At 38.7% G+C, this 13,827-nt stretch overlaps 1 protein-coding gene across 4 annotated transcripts in view; it reads right to left on the bottom strand.

The window, feature by feature from the left end:
• Positions 1-13,827, bottom strand: part of LRBA (LPS responsive beige-like anchor protein) — a 513,768-nt gene that overhangs the window by 54,457 nt on the left and 445,484 nt on the right. For all 4 annotated transcript variants that reach the window (XM_045831330.1, XM_045831331.1, XM_045831332.1 and 1 more), the window contains one exon: positions 13,247-13,414. In XM_045831330.1, the coding sequence (XP_045687286.1) occupies positions 13,247-13,414 (168 nt within the window). The remainder of the gene's footprint in view (positions 1-13,246; positions 13,415-13,827) is intronic.

The following is a 13,827-nucleotide window of genomic DNA, read 5'->3' as shown; positions in this document are numbered from 1 at the left end:
GATGGACAGGGAGACAGCACGTGGCGAGGTCCTTACGTCAAGTCGCATCCAGTGTGAAATGCAACACTCACACATACACACTCCAGTGACACAGTACTGGCGGGGACAGAGGTAAGACAACAAATGCACTGTGATTACATAGTTTAATAACACCTAACGTTTAAAAACTTTGCACTTGACTCGCTGTGTCCCAAGTACTAGTTGAACATCAGTTGCTTCTCTGCACCAATAACGAAAAGTAAAAGGAGTGATTATATTTTAAGGAAACTTCCTCATCTTATAGCGAACAATATTCAGTCACTTGATTTGAAACTACTTTTCACACATTTGATTTAAAAGGGTGTATTATAGAATTGTACACTTGAAACCTATATGATTTTATTAACCAATGTAATTTTAATAACCAATGTCACCTCAACATTTAAAAATTAATCAGCACTTAAACCACCATAAATGTAATATAATTCCCCCAAATAAAATCAAATAAATAAAATAAAAAATAAAGACGGTGCCAGAAGGAAACAGGGGTTCATGGCAGAAACCATCAGCATAATAAAATGGCTCAGGACTCCTTGGATGGTTGACAGTGAAATAAAATCATAAAAACAATAATACTTTGCTGTATGTCCTTGGATACAAAATTTAGCTCCAATTACTTGACAAAGAAGCCCTAAATAGACATAATAACTAGAAAAAAACAAAGATTAGCTTTACTGACAACTCTGATGTTCATTACGTTGACTAAAGGAAACTTTGCTTATTGTGGTTTTGATATACAAGAAAGTCTGGCATAATTTCAAGGTATTTTTTATGTAGGTTTTCAATTAAAACTTGACTAATCCTTACGGTTTATTTGGCTTTTCACTGTACAGTTCCTGCCCTGCACTGTGTCAAATATGCCATCTGGGTAGCACACTTCTGGCCGGAGATGCTTCAGAATTACTTCTGTCACATTCTGAATTGTGGCTGCACAAAACATTAACTTGTTGCACTCGATACTTCTAATGGACCCTGTTGCTACAAACGTCTTAATTGTGTTGTCCTACTGTCCACAACAAAGACTCCTGCCCCACCTGCTTAAAACGGGCGCGCAGACCATTCCCCCAACTATTTAACAAATGTTAACAATGCTATAAATACCAATTGTGTTTATGCTTTCTGAAAGATTCACTGCAGCCAGGGCTCTGCAATAGCGTTAGAGCTGAAATAGGCTGTTGACTCCCACCATGAAAGTGATTGAATTCTAAGCCAAAAATGCTTTTCCTTGGATAAGATATCTGATTTGCTACTGCTGTCATGAAACTGAGGTCATGTAAACTTAAACACTGCGGCTGCTTCTTTTGGAAAACAGACCTTCTCGGAGTGATTATGTGTTGCTAAAACAGCATTTGGAAGGATAAATTTAGAAGAAGGAAAACCAGCCACTGACACTAAGCACAACTTAGGGAACAATTTCAGGATTTACTTTCATGTGGAGACCCACTGCATATAATCCTTTACATGGAGCGACATCGGGCTCTCCTTCCCCTCATTCCTACCCATTTATGTCAATAGCGCCGAGTTCCATTTTAAAGAGGAAAAAATTAATGTCTTTAATTTCTGACCTCACATAAACACTCTATTTGTTTGAAAAGTAAAGGAGAAAACGATGTTTCCAGAGGCAATGTAGGAAGGACTCACGGCAAGGTACAAGATGAAAGAACACAGACAACATTCACGTTGATGTCGTTCCTGAGCAGCCTCCACTGCGGTGTTCATCCTGAGCCTTCCCACCCACTGCCGCCCCTCTTCCCACCTGGGCTGCCTGCAGGGTCTGCTCTCGTGCCCCCTGTGCAATGCTGCTCAGACCCTGGGCTGTAAACTCCCTTTTGTCCAAGCCTGTTACCCAGTCCTCTGCACAGAGAGCCGAATGCTCGGAAAGGGCTGTTTAAAAAACACACAAGATTTGTAACCAAGTAAGTTATCTCTGACGGTGGGATTTCGAGCAGACGTTGGAACCATCTTAGCCGATTTTAGCATGTGGCTCCAGCATTAGTAACGAAGTCCAAATTTGGGGACTGGGCCTTTCCATTCTTTTCCTTTATCCTTCCATATAATTTGAATTTTTATAGTTAACGTGCATTACTTTGATAAATTAGTTCTTAAAGCCCTTCATATAACAAAGTAATTACACACTCCCCTTGCTGAAGAGTAAACCCAAAGGTGTAGGATTCATGAATCTCAGGCCAAAAGCCTTCTCGCTCTTAGAAACAAAATGACAAGGACTACAATTAACAGTGATCTGTCAGAGATGTTGTCCCTAACAGTAGAAGTGATCTTTTTGGTTCTCAAATAGGACTGAAAAAATGAAGAACTAAACTCAAATAGCTAAAAAGTATGAAAGAAAATCATAGCTCAGTGAGTTAAATAGAAAATTAAGAGACTGGAGGTACTCTGATTTCTGAGATAAAAGTTAAGAAATTATTAATTCCTTCACCTTTATCAAAGTTACATAAACATCACTATACAGAGTCACTATCCTGGCAACACTGGACACGGCCAAAAACTGGAAAATAATCACAGCAGACCTCCAAAAAGCCGAATGCAAAGTCAGTATCCTTATCTTCATGTTAACATTCAGGTTTTCAAGAGAGACTTTCCCTTCAAAAGAAAGAGTTGTGGGTTGGCTTTTCCCCCTTGATTTTAAAGTGAAACAGAAAGTAGTAAATGAAAGAATTCCATGATCTCACTAACCAAAGATAATGACCTTCTTTGGCTACACTGACCATACATGCATATGTACACACTTATAAAATGTTTTATTTTATGTTTCACGACACAATCTGTTTTTCACGGCCATAGAGCACAATACCATCCTATGGCAATGCATGCAGACCTATTTCTGATGTTACACAGCCATTCCCTGCATGCACTCATCAATATTTACGAAACCAGTTCTACATTGTTAGATATTTATGTATTTAAAAAAAAAACAACTATATAATTGAAAAAATTTTTTTTGCATACTTGCTCAGTTATTCCTTTTGGTTAAGTGCTAAGCAAATAAATGCATGTGCATTTAAAAACCTGATAGATTACTAGGCAGACTCACCCTATTTTGAGCCTCACCAAATACAGGACAATGTCTGTTTTCTAACCAACATTAGGAATTTTCATTTTTATATCTTAGGTGATTCCATAGACAAAAAGTCTTTTGAATTTTAAATTGGATTTCACTGATTACTAGGAAAGATTTACCACTTTCATTTGTGGTGTGTATTTCATCTGTGGATTATCTGTTCTGGAAATTTGTTATTTGTTGTTTTCCTGGATGTACAAAAACTTTAGTTTGTATGTAGTCAAATATATCAATTTTCTTACTGACTTTTGGTTTTGATATTAGACTTACCAAATGGACCTTCTCCATTTCAAGATTATAAAGCTACTCAGCTATATTGTCTTCTAGGTTGCCTAGTTTCACTTTTTATATTTATAACATATTCTTTATTCCAAATAAAGAATACATGTAATTCAACTGTACTTTCTTTCACTTTAAGATGTGAAATAGGGATCTGAATTAATTTGTATTCTAAACAACTAGCTAGCTGCCTCACATCACATGCTGAATAAGAAGGCCTTTTCCCAGCCATTCAAAATACTGCCTTTATCACATGCTTTCCTATGCGGTATGTCTGTTTCTGGAAGCTCTGTTGGGCTCCAGTGAACCTCTCAGTTCCTTCACTAGAACACGTCTTGATTACTGTCACTCATGTCTTTATATCTGGTAAAGTAATCAAAACTTGTTTATTTTACCTTTACTTTAGTTCTACCAAATCTGGCTGTTTGGTTTCTCGGACTACCACATCTAAGGAACAGTACATTACAGAGTAGGAGGGCCAGTGCCCAAAAGGCAGACAGACACACTTGACACGGGAACAAGAAGTGGCAACTGACAGGGCTGGGGAGAAAGAGGAGAAAGATGAAAAGAGCCTAAGAAGTGAAAAGGAAGAGCAATATGGAACTCTCTAGTTTAAGGTCAAGCATAGCACAGAACAATGAGTAATATCAATAAAAAACACAGTCTCTAATTATACTCCTTACTTCTCTTTCTTCACTGTCTTACTGCAAAATGGCCTCTATGAACAATGGCAGAACCACCACCGTTTGTCAAAAGCATACACGGGACATTTATAAACAGTGACTATTCCCAAGGTGAGTCAAGTTGCAACGGATTTCAAAGAAATCTATGTCATCTATACCATATGCTTTCACTCCACATTAACTTAAAACGAATAACAGAAAGATAACTGGACTGGATGTGTGAAGGCAGGTCCTCCCTGAAGAGATGAGCTTTGAGCTGGGCACGTGGGACAAGGAGCCAGCACATGACAGTCTGGCACAGTCAGAGCGAGCGGCTACCCTAAAGAGGTGCTCGGTCAGTGACGACTTTCAGATGGACAGGAACAGGAAGAAGGTCGGTGGGGGAGGGCACGCGAACACAGAAAATAGCACCGTGTGACACAGAGACGTGGGCAGGGGCCAGATCGTACAGATCGAGTAGGATTTATTCTATGTTTAATGTGAAATAGGAAGGTTTTAGTAGAAGAATGACATGATCTGGTTTACAGTTTAATATTCACTTTGGCAGTCTTTAGAAGGTAGACTGTAGGTAGTTAAGGGTAGAAAAAGGTGACCAGATCCACCAATACCAGCCTAGAGCAGAGATGATGATGGTGGCTTAGACTAATGACAGACACACGTAAATGGCTCCCCAGAACATGTTGGTGGCACCATCAACCTCTTTGTTCTTCATCACCAACTTCTTATGCCTTCTCCACCCACCATATGTTTTTTTTCCTGTCATAGAGCCTTAACTGAAGTCCCTCCCACATGCTGTACTCTCTGCCTCGAACTCCCCTATAGTTTCTCTTGCGTCACCCACTTAACTCCTCATTTCGTAGGATTCATGTTCAGACAGTTATTACTCCCTTAATCTGGGTAGACTGCTCTTCCTTTGTGCTTCCATATATAGTGTGCACATCTCACTCAGAGTACGTTGGTATACTCACAATTTTAAAACCATCACTCAGAACACATCATTACATACAATTTTTTTAAAACTTATATCTGACCTACTACAACTCTATCAATGAACTGTTTTATACTAAGGGCTTGATAACTGAGTTCTCAACTTCTGGAGATAGCAAATATCATTTATATGAGAATTGGCAAGATACGCACATTCTGGATAAGAACATAGAATTGTTCTAGAAACCATGCCCACAAATACAATTATATTCTAAACATATTAACTACATTATTGAAGAAAAACACTTGTGTTACAGTACTTTATAAAATATTCAATTCACCATGCACTTATTTGGTGTTTTTGGATTTTTAAGGTTATTTCCTTTAATAAAAATATTTATTCTTACATCTAATATAGAATACAATTAGCCTATTTTTCTCTCTTTATAAAACTTCTTCTTTCCTTGGATTTTAGTGTTTTTGAAGTGGTGTTAGGGCTAAGGTCTTCATGCATCTGATGAGTATGAAGGAAGATAAGTGAACGAGTCAAACCAAATTCAGTGGGGATGATAATCAGAAAATAACCAGTGTTATTCTTTGCACCCTGACTATAAAAGAATACATGTACTCTTCACAAGGAAAAATTATGTAAGTATGCATGATGATGGATGTTAACTAGACTTATTATGGTGATCATTTTGCAATACATACAAATATTAAATCCTTATGTTATACATCTGAAACTAATATAATGTATGTCAATTATAACTCAATTTTTTTAAAGAGGGAGGGAGGGAGGAAGAGAAGGAGAGATTTGTTGTTCCGCTTATTTATGCACTCATTGGTTGATTCTTGTATCTGACCAAAGGTTCAACCTGCAACCTTGGTGATACCAGTTGAGATACCTGACCAGAGAAATACCTTAATTTTTAAAAAATTCAAAACAAGAAAAAAAATGTAATGCTAGGAAAACAGAAGTTTTTAAAAATGGTAAATGTCTAGAAAAAGGAAAAAAATAGTACCAACAGACAGAAATAAAGGAGAATAAAGAGGTCTGTTAGAATAAACTGCTGAAGGGAAGAATATATCCTTCAGTTGGAAAAATTAGCATATTTGCCTGAAAAATAATTCTTTCTGCTATGATATATGCAAATGCAGGCATTGTTATATATTGATAACCCAGCTGTTTTCTAAAAATTAAAAACAACATAAAAGTTTAATGTGCTGCAGGCTGTTTCTCTGATTACTCTTTGTCCTCTTATGGTTATTATTTCTTTCGTTTAGTGCTTTTTTTATAGAGAGATTATTTTTATGATTACTTACTACGCCACATGTATGAACCATTCACTCCAGAAAGAAGTTTCTCAAGAGGAACAGAGCTTTCCCCAAGTAGAAGGTAAAAACGTGTCTTGTAGGTAGACAAAGTTCACAGCCTCTGGGTAGGACTATGAACGTGTAAGTGCCCCAAATTAAAAACATAGTAGTGAACAGACATACATAAATGTATAGCTGCTGAACAGAAATGGGTCCAGTCTGCTTTTAATACTAGAAAGGCACAAATCTATGCTGGTACCATTATTGTGCCTTTGCAGAAATCATGTTTTAATGTAAGCCAAGCATATGCACCAATTTGTTAATGTTGGAGATGTTAAGGCATTTTAGAGGAACAAGACTCTGAAGAAAAGATGCCTGAAAGGGGGTGGGGGGGCGGAGAGTAAACTAGGTGATGGCAACACTGGGCGTTTTACAGCTGGCAGGAGCCTGTGGCTAGACTTCACCGGGAGGATGTCCAGGCCTCGCGGGTGAAGGGGGTAGGTCGCAGGCATGTGGCTGGCCAGGGTTGGAGCAGTGGGACCTGCCTCCCTGGGTCTCCCTGTACAGCTTCACTTCACTCCCAAAGTCTGGCAGGAAGCCATGTGTATGAATGAAGGCAGAGGCGGTCTGTCGCATGCCTACTCCCAAGTCACTCCGGATCCCCTCAGCCAGCCTTATTTTCTTCCTGCCACTATCATGAAATAAAATCAGTCTTTACTGTTGATTTTCTGTGCACCCCATGAGGAAGTGAGCTCCTGTCTGATTTTCTTGTTAATCTCTCCATTTTAGCACCTTGAACATAATGAGTATTTGCTGTAAAAGAATAAACTGTCCCAGTACATCAACCCTTTCCCTATCTATCCAAACTAGCCTCGATCCACCACGTCGGCAGTATCCCTTTGACAATTCCTTCAATCACCCGTCCACTTCCAGCCCTTGTTTTGTATCCCACCATACTTCCACGGCACAACCCTCGCTCTCTCTGCCCCCCCCCATATATACTGTGCCCATGCACATGCTTACACACACCTTCTCTGTTCAGCTTTTTCCTACACCCAGTCTCCTGCTGTTGAAAGCCCAGGAAAACCGCATGGGAAGGACAGAATTATTTATTTATTATTGGGACTCTATTAAAAACCCACCACTGTGTTAGGCACATGTCCAGAAGTGCTACCTCTCTCTCCCAGGTACGAACCCTCCTAGTCTTGCTGCCTGTCCACCTTGCTCAGGCGCATTTGCTCACGCGCCCCCAGGCCGACCGCATTCTCTTTCCTCGTAGACAGGGCAGCACGGTCCCCTGCGGTCCGGCGCCCACCTCTGTGTTTCTGGGTTTTGTTTCTTTCCCTGCCGCGCAGAGTGTGGTAGCCCGTTATGTGCTTTCCTTCCTGTATGCTTCACATCTTTCCTCCTTCTTTGGATGTTTTCAACAACACAGAAACATGGTCAGATACCTACCCATTAAAAAAAACTCTTAAAGTTCTTTTAAAAACTTCAGTTTAGGTTTTCCCTCTCCCCATTTGAAAGGAAAGGGTCAGAACTCCCTCCCAGTATGCAGAAGGTGGAGGTGGTGGGGGAGATGGGAACTTTTTAGTAAAATAAATGCAAACCTATATCCTCAAAAAAAAGTGGCTTCTAATGGGTATGAGGTTTCTCATTGTGGTAATGAAAATGTTTTAAAATTACATTGTGGTGATGCTTGTAAAACTGTAAATATACTAAAAACTATTGTATTAGACACTTTAAATGGGTGAATTGTATGTGAGCCAAATCTCAATAAAGCTATTAAAAAATTCTCCCTTCAATTACTTCCTTTCTCACTGTGTTTATACTTGGTTTACTGACCATTCACAACAGTCTTACACCTTCTAAGATACTTTCTTTAAACTCGCCAAGAACTCTGAGAATAACCCAATGGATACTTTTCAGTCCTTTTAAAAATTTACTGATTTGAGAAAGGGGGGCGGGGAGTGTGGAAAGAAAAAGAGACATGAATTTGTTGTTCCACTTACTGATGCGTTCATTGGTTGATTCTTGTATGTGTCCTGACCAGGAATCGAACCCACAACCTTGGCATATTGGGACAATGCTTTAACCAACTGAGCTACCTGGCCAGGGCGGTACTTTTCAGTTCTTTATCTCTTCAACCTTCTCCTAGACATGTCCTAACACACATATGTGGTTATGTAACCAGCCTTCAGCCTTCAATCGGCTGCCTTGTAACACAGTTAAAATGACTTTTTATGGCACCGAAGGCCCTTGTGGTCTGGCTCTTGTCTCCCTCCCTCACCTTAGCACACTGGGCCGCTTCACTCCCCAGCCGTGCTCTCGTCCATCTCTGCGTAGGAAGCTCGGGCAGCTTCTTCTGTGTGGGTGGTCTTCGCTCGTGACTCCACCCAATATTCTGATTCATCTTTCACTCTATAGCTCCAGCCTCTCATTTCCCAGAAAACTCGCCTGGGTTCTGCCTGCCTGGGTGAAGTGCCCATCCTCTCTTCTTGAACATACATACATACAGCGTACTTGTCCCCGTGCCAAGTTTATTACAGTCAGTGCATTACATTTCTTTCCTCACCCACATTCCCGCCCTGGACAGTAAATGCCCAGGTGAGGGCAGGGCCTGCCAACCCCTTAACCTATTACATAACTTGGATTTAGTAAAGAGTTGTTAAAAATGAATAGATGAACGGCCTATAGTTGTTTTCTGTTTTTTCCTTGCTTCACTTTACACTGAACTCTGCATGTATCTTCTAGGAAACAGTCTCTAATAACTTCTCTAGTGTTAATGTTTTATGATTCTTTCTACGATGCAATCAGCAATGCATATTCTTTTTATAGTTGTGCTTCCTAACCCAGGGGTTTAACAGTGAGCAACATAAGGGAAGGAAGTAACACGTGCTGAGTGCTCATGATGGGAGAGGGACCATCCAGGCACTTAACATACGTTAGATCTCATATAATCCTCGGTGGGGTGGGCACTATCGTACCAATTCCACACATGATGGAAACAGAGTCTCAGGCAGATGCACGCCACAAAACTACCAGACATCAGGGCCAGGAGTCAAACCCACAGTTACTGGCTGGTGTGTCTGTTTGCGTGCTTACTCTGTTGCATCACAGGGCACTGTTCCATGGGATTCAGCACTGTGGCATGGCCTGGCTGTAATAAAAGATTACCATATTTGTTTTAGTAAGATTCAGAAAGATGTGTAAATTATATACATTTATATAAGTAGTACTAAGTAATAAAGTGATATATTCTTTGAAGAACATCAAGTACCTACCTTACTTAGAGGATAATAGGCCACCTTTCTAGAATGCATGCTGAATCTAATATATAATATATTTATATAGTATGTAATATAAAAATAAATTAGGATGTGAAGAATGGAAAATGCTGCAAAGTTATTCTGCTGATGATATTAACTAATTGGGGATGTGGGGGGAAAAGTCAAAGAAACTTAAAACAAAAGTTTTAAAAAGTCTTTAGCAAATGTTAATCATGAAAAATAAATACTAAAAACTTCTTTGTTAGGGCAGTTACTCAAAAAGTTAAACATAAAAGTACGATATAATGTAGCAATTCCACTTTGGAGTATATATCCAAAAGAACTGAAAATAGGACTTAAACATACATGTATACACCAATGTTTATAGCAGCATTACCCACAAAGGCCTGAAGGTGGAAACAATGCTTCGTTCATCCATGGACAGATGAAGGGCTAAACAAAATGTGGGGTCCATGTACAATGGGCTATTATTCAGCCTCAAAAAAAGGAAATTCTGACACATGCTGCAGTATGGATGAATCATGAGGACATTACACCAAAATGAAATAAGCCAAGTCACAAAGGTACAGGTACTTATGATTCCATTGCTAAGAGGTACCTAGTGCAGTCAAATTCCTAGACAGAGCAGAGCAGAATGATGATTAGCAGGGGCTGAGGGCAGGCAGGATATGAAGTGGCTGTTTAAAGCAAAGAAGAGTTTCAGCCTGGGAAGATGAAGTTCTTCTGGAGATGAATGGCAGTAATAGTTGTGCAACAATGTGAGGCTACTTAATGCCACTGAACCACCCACCATATATTAAAAAAGGGATAAAATGGTAAATTATGTGTTGTATTTATTTACCACAATAAAAACATTATTTGAAGTCATAATATGTTAGCTTAAGTGAAAGAAAAATACAGTTTACAAATACCTTCAACTATATATCTAATGTCTAAATGGAGTATGTCCAATCTCAAATATTCTACAAGGTTAATTTAACAAATATTTATTGTTCCATTGTCTGGCCACATGCCCTAAATTTGGATACAGAAAATATGATAATCAAAGATGTATGAAAGTCTTCTAGATGTCCACTGTCCAATATGGTAGCCACTAGCTATATGTATCTATTTTAATTTAAATTAACTAAAATCAAACATTCAGCCCTGGCTGGCGTAGCTCAGTGGATTGAGCGCGGGCTGCGAACCAAAGTGTCGCAGGTTCGATTCCCAGTCAGAGTACATGCCTGGGTTGCAGGCCATGACACCCAGCAACTGCACATTGATGTTCCCCTCTCTCTTTCTCCCTCCCTTCCCTCTCAAAAATAAATAAATAAATAAATCTTTTAAAATCAAACATTCAGTTCCTCAGTCACACTAGTTGCTCAAACGCAGAATTTCCACATGACTAGCGGCTACCATATTGGACAGTGCAGATATAACGAACATTTCCATCACTGTAGAAAGTTCCATAGAGCCATGCTCTTTTAGATTATACTGTAAGTAGTATATGGCGAATTCCTTTGGTAAATCATTGGTATGTGTGAGGAATGAGGAAGAAGATGGGCAATCCAAAATAAAAACAAAGATCCAATAATGTAGGTTGTTCTATAGAGGAGCCAACCACCTAGTTCAATGGTTTACTTTGTAACTAGTGGCATTACACAGATATAGGCATAGAGCCATCTTTTACCACGCAAATGTTACACAAACTTTAATGAAGTGAAGGAGACAGCTGTATTACCTTGAATACACCAACAGGAAAGTCTTTAAAAAAAAAAAAAAAAGAGGGTCCTACCCTGGCTGGTGTGGCCCAGTGGATTGAGAGGCTGCCTGTGAAGCAAGGGTTGCTGGTACAATCCTCAGTCAGGGCACATGCCTGGGTTGCAGGCCAGGTCCCCAGTAGGAGGCGTGCAAGAGGCAACCACACATTGATGTTTCTCTCCCTCTCTCTCTCTCCCTCCCTTCCCCTCTAAAAATAAATAAATAAAATCCTAAAAAAAAAAAAAAAAAATCCCATTTTGGGAGAAATAGTGTTAAGTACCTTTTCAAAGCAATTCTATAGAATATTATGGAATTTCAAAATTAAAACTATACAGATTATAGATGAACATAATATATGCCAGCATGTTAAGTAAAACAGGAGATTAAAAAATCTGACATGTATGATTGCAGTTATGTAGAGATATGAGTAATTACTGTAATGCAGTGATTTTCAACCAGAGTCCCCAAGAGTTTTTAAAATATGCAATGCCTGATTACTTAGTCAGGGGCACTGACCCCTTTTCCCTTAGATTGTCAAACTTCAAATTAAAAAAAAAAAGACAAGAGCCAACACAACAATGGCTGTATGGTGTGAATGAATTAAAATTATACCAATTTTTTGTCATATTGGCAGAAAAATATATTTTGAATATATTTTTGAATGAATTAAAATAAAATTCTTCTGAAGAATTTTAGTAATTAAATAATTAGTTTATATGTGCCATGAAATGAAAGAGGTTAAAAATCACTGATATAAGGGACTATGAAAAATAAAAAATGTGGTATATTTGATGAAGAATTATAGACATTTATAGAACAAAGTAGCACTATTCAAATATTGCTAACACAATACTTAATCTAGCAAATAAATTAGGTGATAATACATACTGGCAAATACAGTTAACTCTGTGTTATATACACATTACATACTTATTATATACAGTCAGCATGACCAGGTCATACATCGAATTATAAGGGAATGTATCAAGTACTGGTGAAAAATGACAAGCCTTACTTATTACAAGAAATGTACCCTCTAAAGTGATGTGCACCTTTCCCTATGAATCAAAGCCCTGGTCTCTTAAATATAGTCCATAAACACTGTATAGATATTTAAAGTGATATCTGTTCACTTGTAAAATCTTTTCACATGACGTATGTTACAACCTGGAAGATATATATATGGATAAAAATAGTAAAAAGAAAAGCAAGACTATATACAGACTTTTTGGTGAATCCTGTATTTCTCAACACCAAGTTTGACAATGTAAAAAAGTTTTAGACTTCATCCTATTAACTTCTATATAGTTACACATGTACTTTCATGTATTATATGAGAGGTATATAAATATGTGTTATCACATTTAAATAGGCTTATGCTTACAATCTTATTTAATAAATTATTTTCCTAATACTTTAAATTAGTAAGTAGCCTTCAAAGTTATAAAAACTATAAGTTGATTACTTATCCCTTAACCGGTTCAAACTAGAAGAGATTAGCCAAAGAACATATATGCTTACATGCATGGCCCATGCACAACAATGTGAGGAAGGCCATGGTGGGCGGGGGGGGGGCGGGGGGTGGAGTTTGGGGGATAAGGAAGGTAAAATGGGGGACATCTGTAATAGTGCCAACAACAACAGCAAAATGAATAAATAAAGTGACTGGAAGACAAAGGAAACAAAAGCTCTCATTTTATATTGAGTCAAACATTTTGTTGGAGGAAAGTCCTGGGTTCAAGGCCCAACCAAGTCGCTAACTGCAAGGCTATCCTGCTTAAGTCACTGCAGCCGTCTGGTTCCAGCTTCATCATTAGTAAAAGGTAAGCCAGAGGAAGGTAGTACCTAGTCCGTTGTAGTCGAAAGATACCTGCTAGCCCAGTCGGATGACTTACCTCTCTCAATACAGGATCCGTTATTGAATTCAGATTGACAGCACCTTCATAGGTCAGGTGATAGAACACATTGAGGGATCGCACAGCCTCTGGTCCTTGCTGTTTGTAGCCAAAAATAAGATCAATCCACTGGTGAAGCTGGCAGGAAACAAATTCACTCTCCAGGGCCTGAAAAAAGGGCACAGATCATAATATTACACTGAATTCTATTTTAAAAATGTGTAGAGACATTTAGAACAAGCAGTCAAGTTTAATGTTAAATTTACTGTTAACAGACTTATTCTGATGTGGTTTTTCCCACCAGAATCTGTTCTCTTTTTTCTAATAACTAGAGTCTTTCCAGTACACTCACGCTGGAACTGTAACAGAGGGTTACGGTTACGACGTCAGCATTACTCTACCTTCTGCGAGCGAGCACAGGGCTGGTTCTCTGGGTCCCACCAGTAGCTCAGGGCCTGGCAGGCACTCGATTTACACTCCGAAGAAAGGTCAGACAATGTAAACACTTCTTTGGGACAGCAAATGTGAAAACATCACATGCTTACTATCCGCTTAAGATGCTTATGATTTTTCTAAATATA

The sequence above is a fragment of the Phyllostomus hastatus genome, unplaced genomic scaffold, assembly GCF_019186645.2.
Source record: "Phyllostomus hastatus isolate PE091 unplaced genomic scaffold, TTU_PhHast_1.1 phas_contig_159, whole genome shotgun sequence".
In the NCBI taxonomy this organism is placed as follows: domain Eukaryota; kingdom Metazoa; phylum Chordata; class Mammalia; order Chiroptera; family Phyllostomidae; genus Phyllostomus; species Phyllostomus hastatus.
The sequence above is the reverse complement of the archived record's forward strand: the minus strand, read 5'-3'. Positions and strand labels throughout refer to the sequence as shown.